At 55.3% G+C, this 13,198-nt stretch overlaps 4 protein-coding genes across 4 annotated transcripts; 3 read left to right on the top strand and 1 right to left on the bottom strand.

The window, feature by feature from the left end:
• Positions 1-767: 767 nt before the first annotated feature.
• Positions 768-3,068, top strand: BDY17DRAFT_295845 (uncharacterized protein). The gene has a single exon (XM_033733368.1). The coding sequence runs from the start codon at positions 979-981 to the stop codon at positions 2,806-2,808; it is 1,830 nt and encodes a 609-aa protein (XP_033591116.1). The 5' UTR covers positions 768-978; the 3' UTR covers positions 2,809-3,068.
• A 178-nt stretch (positions 3,069-3,246) lies between these two features.
• Positions 3,247-5,213, top strand: BDY17DRAFT_248277 (alpha-actin-like proteinin; the record flags this gene model as incomplete). Its single annotated transcript, XM_033730896.1, has 2 exons — positions 3,247-3,276; positions 3,345-5,213. The coding sequence occupies 2 exons, from the start codon at positions 3,247-3,249 to the stop codon at positions 5,211-5,213; spliced, it is 1,899 nt and encodes a 632-aa protein (XP_033591115.1).
• Positions 5,214-5,904: 691 nt separating this feature from the next.
• Positions 5,905-7,758, top strand: BDY17DRAFT_295842 (WD repeat protein). Its single transcript, XM_033733367.1, has one exon. The coding sequence runs from the start codon at positions 5,957-5,959 to the stop codon at positions 7,436-7,438; it is 1,482 nt and encodes a 493-aa protein (XP_033591114.1). The 5' UTR covers positions 5,905-5,956; the 3' UTR covers positions 7,439-7,758.
• A 573-nt stretch (positions 7,759-8,331) lies between these two features.
• BDY17DRAFT_295838 (kinase-like domain-containing protein) lies at positions 8,332-13,198 on the bottom strand. Its single transcript, XM_033733366.1, has one exon. It carries the CDS (start codon positions 13,026-13,028, stop codon positions 8,352-8,354), a length of 4,677 nt encoding a protein of 1,558 aa, XP_033591113.1. The 5' UTR covers positions 13,029-13,198; the 3' UTR covers positions 8,332-8,351.

The following is a 13,198-nucleotide window of genomic DNA, read 5'->3' as shown; positions in this document are numbered from 1 at the left end:
CAAGACTGGTGTGGTCTTAACGCACAGGAGAGGGACTAGGTTGCTTGAACGGCGATCGACCAGGGGAGCCGGCAAAAAGCCATGCAAGCACCATGTGGAGAGACTTTGTTCGAGACGAACGTCACTTGGGCGGCAATTCCAATGAGTCTCGCCGTTCAATTTGAATGCCGAATGCAGGTCGCGCCTCGCCCTACGTCGCATATTTCCTATCTTGTAGTCTTGCACCATCGCAGGGATCATGACTTATTGCGCCGTCTGACTGCGCCCCGGGATAGAGTGCGTGCAGTAGAGCGAGCGCGGAAGTCAACCCTGGCTTCCGAAGCAGCCTGTTGAGAAATCCTCCGACTGGACGAAGATCGGCAGCGTCTGGGGGGGAAAGGCAGCAATTTGACGCGAAGGATGGGCAACGCTGACGACAGCTGGAACGATGTTTATCATATCCTTGTCAGGGAGCATGGAAAGTCAAGAAGTCAATGTGCACTCATCGTTCCCCACTCCCAATGGCGTCGATGATTTGCATTCCCCGAGGGTAAGGAGACCATGCTGGCGGCAAGCAACGGCGCCCATCCAGATCTCCCCAGTGCAAATATAACCGGTTGGCGGGCAGCACGTTGGTCGATCTGGGCATTGTCCTGGGACTAATTTAGTTCCGCATGGTGGATGAAACTTAACTCTCTCCTCGGAGCAGGCTTGCGATCCAATTGAGGGGCATGGCGTTCTGACTCGCCACGCCTGGGCATCATTCCCGCCCTGAATGCTGGGGTGTGTAACACGACAAGGTCGAAAAGGTATGTAGCCAGCTCGCCGTCAGCAGCTCGGCTTCTTGTCTTTTTTCCGTTTCATATCGCTCATTGGCGTGCGGGTGTGTTCGTCGTCTGAGCCCACTCCTCTTGATATCCGACTAGGTCTTTTAAATGACCAACCTGCTATGAGTGGTCAAGTGAAGGAGTATTCAGAGATCAGAGTAGATGCACAATCATGTCAGCGGTGGGGTTAATGCTTCTGGAGGACCCCAAGGCGCGAGCTCGGGCGGAGGCTCGGGCGGAGGCTTTGATACGCGCTGGCAAGACCGGAAGACGCACACTGTTCGGTCGTTCGGTGGGCACGACAAGCAAGGGCCGCACACCCGCCCTGCCTCCGACCATCCCTGACGAAGGGGTTGGGGACGACCCAGTCATAATTCGACCCAGCACCAACATGAATCTGGTACTTCCTTTCTTGACCAAAAAGAAGGTCGAGTCTTCCGAGCGCAGCAGCAGTCGAGCATCTACGTCTGGCCGGCAGGACTCGATCAGCCAATCGTCCATCAAATCTGGCAGGTCGTCCGCCAGTAGCAAGATTTCTACACCTCTGTCATTCAAGTCTCACACAACGAGCCATGGACAGAGCAACGAACATGCTACGACCTCTGACGTACTCCCACGCAGCACAGCTCATCATGCCAAAGAAACCAGCAATCTGCCACAGGAGCAGGTGAACCTAGGAGATCGAGGGCATACTACGGCCCCTGTCCACACGCGCCCTGTCTCGCCAGTCAGCGTGAATCCGCCTTCCCTACCTGTGGCCGCCCGCCTGAGCAGGTTTGACGAGGCTATGTTCAAAGAAGTGCCGGAGACTGGTTTCGACCCTGACGCAAGTGCAGAACAAGTATTATTTTCTAGACAGGCTGTCAGAGGCTCTAAGAATGCATCAGAAAGTCGCTCATCGGACGGAGGATTCGACTCTGATGCTCTCCGAATAGGCGTGAGAAATGGTCAGGCGCCAACATTGTGGCAGGAATCCACGCCGAATTCGTCGAGACGGTCATTGCATCAGAGGCCTCGACAGCAGCCAACAGCAAGGGCCTCGGACTCTTCCCTCGATTCGTCGGTATTCGGAGTCAACGCGTGTCTGGCATTACACACACCGCAGTTGCTCGTGGATGATACGAACACGAACACTCGCGCGTCTAGAGTGACTGGCCCGCATCAGCCACTGTCGTTCTCCAGTGAGGTGCGAGAATCGATGGTGTTCGCCGATTCTACATGGGAAGAGGACATTGACTTTGTCTACGAGCATGGCGCAGAAGCGGTGTGTGACTGGGACTTCATCCCCCGCAAAAGTAGCGGCGTAGGACGACAGTGGCCCGAACCTTCCGTGTCCGGAGAAGCTGCATCGGTTTTGAGCGATACCAGCCGGCGCGATAGCCGTACATTGAGTGTGGCCGACGCTGTGACCGACCAGCGACATGCAAACAAACGCAACGAATACAGGCGCGCTCCGTCCGTAGGCCACCGCGGGTTCGCAGCGGCGAGAAATAGTGCCGAGGAGCGCACACTGGGGCAACAACCATCGGACGCTTCGAAAGCGACGCAGTTGGGGGGGAAAGAACCAAGATCACCGGATGTCGGTGGATCCAGAGACAATGCCGACAAACTTGAGCATCGGCGCAATAGCTCGAATCATCGAAAGTCGGGTTCCTTCGATTCGACGCAGAGCTTTTCACGGAATTCGGTCGCAGCACCTGTCGATAGCCGGGGAAAGCGAGAATCATCGCTCCTCAAACAGACCATTTCAGCACCGATGGAAGGCTCTCCGCAGACGAAGGACGGAGAGGCGGAGGAGGTCATTGAAGCCTTGCCCTCCCTGGAAAGCGCACCGGCCGCGGAGGCGGAGGAGGTGTTCATGCTACGTCGGCCGCGGACGTCTGGGGAGCGGAGACTACTGCAAGCTGCTGGGCGGCAGCGTCATCGGCCTAACCCATCGAACGGAGGGTCTTCACCGCTGAACACGCGAGCGCCGGTCGCAGCAACGCGTGTGTGGATGTGAACGGAGGATAGGGACGTGATGAATATGTAAACTTACGAGAACTCAATCCATTTGCCATGTGTGAAGAGCATGCGAACGAGCGAGATGTGCATTGCAGAGGGTGAGGTGAGGTGAAATGGAAGATGGACGGCGTGGAGTTGCCTGGGAGCCTGGCCTGGTTGGCGGGTGGCGCACGAGCCAGCCGTGGCGGCGGCGGTGGCTTTCGGGAATTTACCTTAGTTTAGATCGCTGCGATGGCTTGGGCCTGCGCTAGCAACGGCCGAGATGGAGCGTCAACAAATGCCGCCTGCCTCTCGCACCCCACATTCAACCCATGCATGCATCCTTCACCACATCCCTCTATCTCAAGCGTCTCACAGACTGATATCATCCCTCGCACACAGACTCCCGGATTGGAAATGCTCTTGGAAACCGGGCGTGTGCGCGCATGACATGGGTATGGCGTTGCTCGAGAATAGCTGGGTAAAGGTGAGCTGGACGCCCCCAACCCATGGTGGTCGGCGTGGTGGACGAGGTTGGCTGACAAGGAGGGATAGGTGCAACAAAAGACATTCTGCAAATGGCTCAACAACAAGCTCAAGGCGCGCAACGTCCAGATCAATGACCTGACCACCGACTTGTGCGACGGAGTCATCCTCATCCACCTGCTCGAAATCCTGTCGCAGGAATCCCTCGGCCGCTATGCTGCCCGTCCCAAACTCCGCGTGCAGCGCTTCGAAAACGTCAACATAGCCCTCGACTTCATCAAGAGCCGCAAGATCCAATTGACCAACATCGGCGCCGAGGATGTGGTGGACGGCAACCAGAAGATCATCCTGGGCCTCATCTGGACGCTCATCCTGCGCTTCACCATCAGCGACATCAATGACCAGGGGCTGAGTGCAAGAGAAGGACTGCTCCTGTGGTGCCAGAGGAAGACTGCGTGCTACGACGACGTGCATGTCCACGACTTCTCCGGCAGTTGGAACGATGGCCTGGCCTTCTGCGCCCTGCTCGACATCCACCGGCCCGATCTCATTGATTTCGATCAACTAGACAAGTCGGATCATCGAGGCAACATGCAGCTGGCATTTGACATTGCATCCAAGGAGATTGGAATCCCCGATCTGCTCGATGTCGAAGATGTCTGCGACGTCCCCAAGCCCGACGAGCGATCGCTGATGACTTACATCGCATACTGGTTCCACGCCTTCTCCCAGATGGAGCGCGTTGAGAACGCTGGCAGGAGAGTCGAGAAATTCGTGTCCAACATGCAAGGCGCATGGGAAATGCAAAACAATTTCGAGAAGAGAATGCGAGCGCTGCTTCAACGGATAGCCGAGCAACAACAGGCCTGGCAGTCTGCTCGATTCGACGGGACGTATATCGATGCCAAGGAGCAGAGCAACCAGTTCGTCTTGTACAAACAGCGGAAGAAGCGTGACTGGGTTGCGGAGAAGAGCGAACTTGCGGGAATGTTGGGCAATGTGAAGACCAAGCTCAACACATATCGTTTGCGACCATATGAGCCTCCGCGAGACCTGAGCCTAGCTGCCCTTGACAGCGCATGGAGCGGCCTGATGACTGCCGAGCGCGAACGCAGTCAAGTCATCAACAACACCATCCGCGATATCAAGAACAACCTCCGACGAACGTTTGCGGACAAAGCTAACGACTTTGCGCTGGCCCTGAAGACGATCAGCATGAGCGTTTCCGGCCTAGATGGAGAAGTCGAAGATCAAACTGCGCACACCAAGCAGATTGCGAAGAACCTCCCTCCGCTCGACCAGTATTTGACCATCATCCAAAAGCTGGACTATCAGTGCCAAGAGGCTAATATTGAGGAGAACGACTTCACGACGTATACATACGACGAGCTTGCATACGAACTCAGTCTCGTGAAGAGTAGCGTGCAGAAGAAGCTGGCATTCCTCGACAACCAACTCGTCGCACGCAACATGACCAACTTGACGCCTATCCAGCTTGAAGAGTTCGAGTCAGTCTTCCGACATTTTGACCGGGATGTGTCCAATAGCCTCCAAGAACTCGAGTTCTCGGCCGCGCTCGCGAGTCTTGGCCTCGTGTATGACGAAGAGGAAATGCACGACCGCTTTGTCGAAGTGGCCGGGCGCGGAGGCAGCGTCAGCTTCGAGCAGTTCATCCGGTTCATGGTGGACGTGACGGAAGATCAAAATACGGCGGAGCAGGTATTTGAGAGTTTCAGAGAGGTGGCGGACGGCAAACCCTACGTGACGGAGCTCGATCTGACCCATAGCTTGATTCCGGACGATGTTGTGCAGCAGCTCGTGGAGAGCATGCCGCCGCACAAGGGCCCGGATCTCCAACAAGACAGGAATATTCCCAAGTATGATTATCGGGCTTTTATGGAGAGGTATATGGGGCCGCCCGCGAATGGAACGCGGTAGAGATGGGTGGTGCTTGGTGTATTGGAGGATGTTGCTTGTGTTGGGTTGGAAAGGGCTCGCATTTCGACACATGCGATAGAGGTGCTGTTGTTTCAGCAGGTGCTAGTGAAATGATATCCTCATGTTATTATCTCCCAGACCTTCATCCTCAGACGCAACTACACATAAGGTAAATGTACCTGACATCGCTCAGCCTTGCCTGCCCGTTCCTGCCGTCCAGATGTTCTTGGAGCCTGAGCCCCACAAAACGGGGATGGCTTATGTCAGCTGGTGTATCCACTGCAGCTTGCATTTCCTGCCCGACAACCAGACCCTCCATCATACGCGCAGGATGTGGTAGATTCATACAGACCACTCTACTCCGAGTCTTGTGTAAGTGACGAGTGACGCTTCCCTTCCACTTTTCAAATTCGCGTCTCTCCACTCCCTCCTCCAAGTCGCACCGGTGAAACATGGAGTCGGAAGAGGTAGATGTCGAAGAGGACAACGAGCTCCAGAAGTACCTAGGCACTTCCTCGTTTGGGAAGCAGACGAGAGAGACGAATGTGAACCGACAGATCGACCGGAGTAAGCGCAATACTACACCACCTGTGGTGGCAGAGGCGCGCGACATGCACTCGAAAAGCAGAGACAGCGACGACAGCGACGAGGATGATGACGACGACGACGACGACGACGACGACGACGACGACGACGACGACGACGACGACGACGATGAAGATGAATTTCCGGTGTCCCACGAGATGGTTATCAAGACTCACGAGCGGGCGGTGACTGCGGCTACATTAGACCCTTCCGGCGCCAGGCTTGTCACCGGCTCGATGGACTGCAGCCTCAAGTTCCACGACTTCGCATCGATGACACCCACGACAATACGAGCCTTCAAGTCCGTCGATCCTACCGCAACAAAGGCTTCGGCAAACGTAGAGGCTCATCCGGTACATCAGGTGCTCTTCAACCCGCTTTCGGCCAGCCACATCCTAGTCGCGACTGCTCAACCGCAAGCGAAGGTTATGACAAGAGATGGAGAGACGGTGGCGGAGTTTGTAAAGGGCGACATGTATCTCAGGGACATGCATAACACCAAAGGTCATGTGTCGGAGGTCACGGCGGCTACATGGCACCCGACGGATCGCAACTTGTGTGTCACTGCTGGAACGGACAGCACGCTACGGATATGGGACATATACAACCCTCGTGCACAAAAAGAAGTGATGGTACACAAGTCAAAAGCAGCTGGCTCCGCCGGAAGATCTCGAATGACCGCCGTGGCATGGGGCTCCTCTGCGCAAGGCGGGAACAACGTGCTAATCGCTACTGCGCTGGATGGAAGCTTGGTCATGTGGAGCGGCGAGGGACCACACCATCGGCCAGCGGCTGAAGTGAGGGATGCTCATACTCCGGATACATGGACCAGCGGGCTGGATATCAGCGCAGACGGCAGGCTTGTTGTCACTCGCGGCGGCGATGACACGATCAAGCTCTGGGATGTTCGCAAGTTCAAGCAGCCGGTCAATTCGGTGTCGCATCCATCTACGTCCTCCCAGTATCCCTCGACCAACATCCGTTTCTCTCCAAACTCCGCAAACATCATTACCGGTTCGGAGACCGGCCATCTTCATATCCTGAACCCGGCTACCCTCAAGCCTGAGCTCGTCACCCCAGTCACTCTTGGCTCACCACTGATCACCGTTTTATGGCACCCGAAGCTCAATCAAATCGTCACAGGCTCTGCAAACGCCGAAACACACATTCTATACAGCCCCAACACGTCTACCAACGGTGCGAAAACAGTCATGTCTCGCGCGCCGAAACGAAGGCACATCGACGACGATCCAAATTTCACGATGGATCTCACGCACGGCATGTCGAGCGATGCCGTTGTGGTCCCAGGAGGCAGCGTTCCGTCCACAGCCAGCTACGCGAGCCGTCACCCCAATGTCGGCCTTACTGCTTCCGGGCGGAGCAGAGATCCCCGCCGACCAAAGGTACCCGCGCAGACACCTTTCGCCAAGACCAACCCGGATGAGGAGTATGTGCGAAGCCAAATTCCCCTTTCCTCTCTGCGAGACGAGGATCCGCGGGAGGCCCTGCTCAAGTATGCGGACAAGGCGAAGAATGATCCGCTTTTCACGAATGCTTGGAAGGAGACGCAGCCCAAGACCATCTATGCGGAGTTGAGTGATGACGAAGAGGAACCGGACACGAAGAAGGCGAAGCATTGAGCATTGCTGGATGAGGGACAGAGCCGGAAGAGCATCACGTTGGCTGGAACGCGCAGAGATGCAAGAGGCGGCCACTACTGGATGGGAAAAGGCCAATGATTCGACGTTTTCAAACATCATTGAATATTGACCGAGATGTTCCATAGTTTCAGCTTCATGTTAGCTGAAACTCCCTCAACATGATGCACCTCCTGCAACACCACTTGAAGCATCAGATCACGTGTCGTTCGTCATGACCGCCAAGGCCGCTGACTCAGCTCCTCCCCACCCGCACATCTAATTCGGCGTCATCCTTCCAATCCAAACTTCCCCTCATCCAGCAACTTCATCAACGGCACCAAAGGTATGGAAGCTCTCCCCGTTGCTTTCCCTCACCCCTATAATGGCTCAAATGACTAACCGAGCATCACACAGTCAAACTCAAGCCCAAGATGAGAGCTAAATGGAGGAAGAAGCGCGTTCGACGCCTGAAGAAGAAGAGAAGAAAGACTAGAGCTCGCAGGTTCGTGCTTGCTCCTGTGACCCTCGTCAAGCTTCGCGTTCATCATCACTGACCCCATTCCAGCAAATAAGCTGCTCGCACTACTTCCTGTTCCATCGCCGAGCAAAGACAACACACAAATCAACCCCGTCACGCGACCAGCTCAACCGCAACGCTGGAGGAAGGATCGAAACCCGACTAGCGTTATCAATTCCGAGACATGGCTTTGAGGGGGGCAACTTGCTCGGACTATTCGATGGAACTGAGTTTTGATGGACTGGGAGGAACATCGAGCTCTCTAACACCGACACCCCCACGCACGTTTGTGGTGGGCTGTCTTTGAGGGTTAAACAGAAAAGGCATTTGTCATACGAGCCGGCAATCCAATGAAGCTCGTTGACATGACAAGAACGATCTCTCCATTTCACATTTCTACATGCCCAGGTCGTAGTACATGCACCGCTGCGTGCGGAAGTTGAAGATGCACGCCTCCCTCATCCTCGCCCCATCTTCCCACCCTTTCCGCCATGAAAGCAGCATGTCCTGGATCTGCTGCACGTACTGCCGGTCGTTAAGCGGCACGCCCTGCACTGCCTTCCGCCAGCTCTCCGCATCGCCGAGTCTGGTCTGCTGAATCAAGTCGAGAACGTCGTCGCGCGTTTCGACGGCCAAGATGGGTGCATCTTTGGCCTGCTCGAGTTTGCGAAACCATTGCTCCTGCGCATCACTCACAATGCCATATTTGTTCGACTTCTTGCTGCCATGTCGAGCCATCAGAACATGCACGTCGCTCTTTCGATCCCCGTCAGGCTGACTCGCCTGACGCAGGAGCGACGCTGGTCGTGCTTTGGATGTGCTCTCCCGGTCTCGAAGCTCTTGCTGCAAGTAGCTCACCAGACTTGGCACTGCTACATCGATCTCTTCGGCGTCATTAGCGGCGCTTGTGACTTTGACCGTGTTTGACGCCTCGTGCTTGAGCACCACCGTGAAATGGTGGTCCTTGTTGCGGGACGTCTGCCCGTTTGCGAGCTCCGCGCTGATGTGGTTGTCCCAGAGGGTTGCCAAGAGCTTGACACCAGCAAGTTCGATGTCTTCGGTGCCGGTGGCGGAGACTAACACATCACAGCGCTTCGCGATCTGCATCGAGCTCTGGTCCCTCGCGTGTGCCTTCTTTGACGAAGAGGCTGCTTCGCTACTCCGTGCCATGTGTGCCACGATGCTGTCCAACGCGATGGACACGCCGACACAGCCTTGGAGCTTCGTGCGTCCCTCCGGGGGACGGTGGGCCTTGATTAAGCTATCGTACCGGCCGCCCGCTGCGATGACGAGAAGGTTGAATTTGCGTTCGAGCACGCACTGAAAGAGGAGCCCGTCCTCATAGAACTTCGAATGTACACTGCTGAGCGGAGCGATGAAAGTCTTTCTTGTAATCCCAAGGGCCGATAGAAGCCGTATCGTGTCTCCAAGAGATCGGACGGCGGTCTCCAGCGATGTTCGCAATTGCCCATTCGCACCACGCAGGAGAGTGGTCAACCGAGCGAACGCCTTGTCCGGGACATCGCGAAAGTCGAACTGATGAATATCGTCCAGAGTGGTGTCCGGCAAACCGAACTTCCTCAACTCCACTCGAATCTTGCTCCAGGGGTGCTGTTGAGAGCCCAGCTTACTGATGATCTCCTTCACCGCGGTTTGCTGAGCGCGTGCAACTCGACAGTGTCCCAAGACGGCGTCCAAAATTCCCGAATGATTCAAGTGGAAGCACACTGTATTGGCAGTGGCGAAAAGAGGCATCTCGGAGATGACCTCGTCCATGATCTTGATGACCTCTGCATCGTTGAAGGCGGGATTGATGTCGTTTTCGTTGTTCGTAATATCGAGGTCGACCTCCTCACTGACTCGAGGCGGACCTCCATCAAAGGCGTCCCGATACGCTTTTCCAAAGGTGAAGGTACACCTCGACTCAGAAGACTGTCGGGCCAACTGTCTTGCGTGTGGCAGGACCAGATCGTACGGGAGCTGAAGCAGATTCCCAGACGCGTCTAGCAGCTGCACGACGCTGGCATCAGTATAGATCGCAGATTTGGGGAAGATGGATGGCCTTCGAGCTTCTTCCGCCCCATGCCGCCGGAATACTGTTTCCAGAGCGTCTCTCGCAATGGCTCTCAGCCGAAGGGTGGAAGCGTCCGCCACAGAGACAGATGATCGGGCATCCCAGGCCAAAGCCTTGATTCGGGTCTCATTGGCGGAATCATGCGTGAACAATGCGGACATCATCTTCTGGTGGTACGGAGAGCGCGGGTCGGACAAACCGCTCAGAGCCTTTCGAATTGTCTCGTCCTCGATCTTGACCGGAAGCATGTCGCTGCGCAGCAGTTCAGTGCTGCTTGGCCGCTCGCTTGGCTTATGTGAGATGAGTCGGGATATAAGCTTGCCTTGGGCAGCTTTGGGCCCGTAGGGCTGATAGGCGGATGGCAGTTCAGACCCCTTTTCTCGGATGCGTTGGATGGCGTCCACTCTCTCCATGCCGGTAGCGAACGGCTCACACATTTCGTAGAAGATGATTCCGAGGGAGTACATGTCTACTTTCTGATTGTAGGAGATTCCGGAGGCGGACCTCAGCTCTGGCGCCACATAGAGCGCAGTCCCGACACTTCGAGTGATGTCTCCAGCGCTGTAACCGCTCATGACCACCGTCTTCTCTGCGAACAGTTGTTGGGACGGGGTTGCTAGGCCGAAATCGCCAATCTTGGGGTTGTCGGCGATGTCGATGAAGACGTTGTCAGGCTTCAAGTCCCGATGGATGATTCCGTGACCATGAATGTGCGCGAGACCTTCCGTGATTTGCCTCACAAAGCGCCAAGTCTCGTCAATGGCCATCGTCTTTCGAACCAAGTCCCGCAAAGTATGGCGCTCACAATACTCCATCTGGATGTATAGCGTGGATGGCGGTCGTTGCGCGCTCGACCGCACTTCCATACTTCGGCGTTGCTCATGTTTCGGACTGGGGATCGCGGAGTCATCGTCAGATTCCTCATCCCCACCGTTCTCTTCATCGGATGACTCGTCTTCAGAGTCGTTCCCGAATTCGATATGAGGAAAGCCGCTGGAGCTCAAGAAGTCAAGCCCTCCCGTGCTCTGATAGCCAAAATCAAGTTGCGATCCATCACCGGTATCATCCTCCACCGCAGCGTCGGTCGTCGTTGTTTCAGCGTCGGTCGTTGAGGTGTCGAAAACAGAGCCGGCAAAGTCCTCCTCGATCCAGGTGGTGAAATATCTCACGACGTAAGGATGGCTTAATCTATTCAAAAGCATGACTTCGGAGATGACTTGATCGAGTAGTTGCGGGGCTTGCTTGATTTTCTTGATCGCATACACTCCACCATCCAGCTTGTTCCGCGCTTTCACGACCTCGCCGAAGCCGCCTCTACCCAAGCGGCCAATCTCCGTGAAATCGGTTGCATAGCGTGACATTGGCTCGAGCTGGGCCGATGAGTTGGGACGAGATCGCCGTCTCGCCGGAGATCCGACTCCAAAGCTGCCAGACTTTGTCCGTTCGTGCCTGTCACTTAGTGCTGGATGACGAGGGTCGTTCACTGCGGGATCGTTGGTGCGTAAGAACTCAGCAGTTAGAATGTCGAATGCTGATGGCCTCTTCTTGGGGTCCGGCAGGAACACCCGTCGTAGCAGATCATCAAAAGAGTCAGATAGAGGCATTCTGTCCAGCATCATCTGTGGGGAGTTGTACTTCTTCACGACATCGAGCCCAAGAAACATTTGGGCAACGACCTCGCCGAATTGCCAGATATCCGACTTGCGAAGAGCGGCGGTGGACAGATCGCAAGCCTCGGGGGTCACCCATCTTCCGGGCAGTTTGTCCTTTTTCATCAAAGACCAGGCGAAACCGAAGCCGGCTATCTTGACTGAAATCACAGGCTTGCTCACGATTCGAACATGTCGAGCATCGAGACGACCATGTACACTGCCATTTCGATGAAGACACTCGAGACCCTCCAGCAACTCGATGGTAAACCGCCGAGCCTTGTCCGTGTCGATACTACCGATGCTGAGTAAGTCTAAGAGAGTTCCTCGATCGGCATACTCCGTGCAGAGAACCAAATCCGATCTCAAGTCGTCTAGCTTGTCGATTCGAAATGCAAACAGGCTGAGCAATCCAGCGTGGCGAACCTTCACTGTAGCGGCGAGGTTCTCTTCCAGCTCCATGATGTCACTTTTGCTTTGGCGCAGATCGATTCGTTTTACAACCACGAGCTTGGTTGACTGGCCCTCCAGCGGCAGAGGCTTGGCCAAGAACACTTCTCGGCCTCGTTCTTTGGATAAAGAACTTACAAACATCGTCTCGTTGAACTGGACAATCTCATTGTCGATCTGGAAGGTCGCGGGTTGGTCGAATGAGACGACCTGCGTTTCGACACCTTTTCGGCCTCGGGAATCATCATCGGCGGTAGGCTTCGCAGGCTTCCGGCTCTCACGTCGGGTGATCTCCTCGTCGACCATCTGCTTCAATACCCGATCTTCTTCTTCCCGCGCCTCCGTCTGTCTGCGTGCCTCTGCTTCTTCTGCTTGTTTCGCAGAAGCTGTGGCGACCTCTTCAGCGCTTGCGCGCTCGTCCTCGAGGCTAGGTAAGGCGCCTTGTTGACGAGCCTGGACCGCGTCCTCCAAGGCGTCTTGAATCTCATTTGCAATCGTGTGAATCATCACTTCACCCAAAAGGGCTTTGGGGCGATGTTGGATGATGTTGTGAATTCGTTTCTGAGTTCGTTCATGATAGCGCTCCAGTCCTTCAACGGCAAGCAATGGCACAGTTTTCGGATATGTCGCCGTCAAGCGGATTGCGAGCACAACAAGGTCATCTGGATCGGTGAAGGACCTCAGTTTCAGGTTAAAGCTTCGGTCGGTGGTCGTACTCCAGACAGTCTTCACCTCCACTTCCTCAAAGTCTTCCATGTAGATCGCCTGGAGGACCTCGATCTCTTCGAGCTGTACCTCGCCATAGTTAATCGCAACAGAGGCTGCGGGCTCCTGAGAGGCATTCTTCTCGACGTTTGATGAAGGAGGCACCTTCTTATTCCGCGGTGTTTTCGGGGCCATGGCTGCTCGAGACTTGGGAGCGGCTTTCAGCGTCGTCACGTGCGGACGACTTGGACATACAGCCGAAGCTGTTGTCCGCTAGATTGTGGTATTAGCAATCATCCCATACGAAATACTGAACGGAAGTAGTAAGCGATAGTGGCATGGTAGGTAAGTCAAGTCAAAGACAC

The sequence above is a fragment of the Neohortaea acidophila genome (genome assembly GCF_010093505.1).
Source record: "Neohortaea acidophila strain CBS 113389 unplaced genomic scaffold BDY17scaffold_4, whole genome shotgun sequence".
NCBI classification, from domain to species: Eukaryota; Fungi; Ascomycota; class Dothideomycetes; order Mycosphaerellales; family Teratosphaeriaceae; genus Neohortaea; species Neohortaea acidophila.
The sequence above is the reverse complement of the archived record's forward strand: the minus strand, read 5'-3'. Positions and strand labels throughout refer to the sequence as shown.

Coding starts and splice junctions, on each gene's coding strand:
- BDY17DRAFT_295842 (XM_033733367.1), top strand. CDS start 5,957: ATGGTTATCAAGACTCACGAGCGGGCGGTGACTGCGGCTACATTAGAC.
- BDY17DRAFT_295845 (XM_033733368.1), top strand. CDS start 979: ATGTCAGCGGTGGGGTTAATGCTTCTGGAGGACCCCAAGGCGCGAGCT.
- BDY17DRAFT_295838 (XM_033733366.1), bottom strand. CDS start 13,028: ATGGCCCCGAAAACACCGCGGAATAAGAAGGTGCCTCCTTCATCAAAC.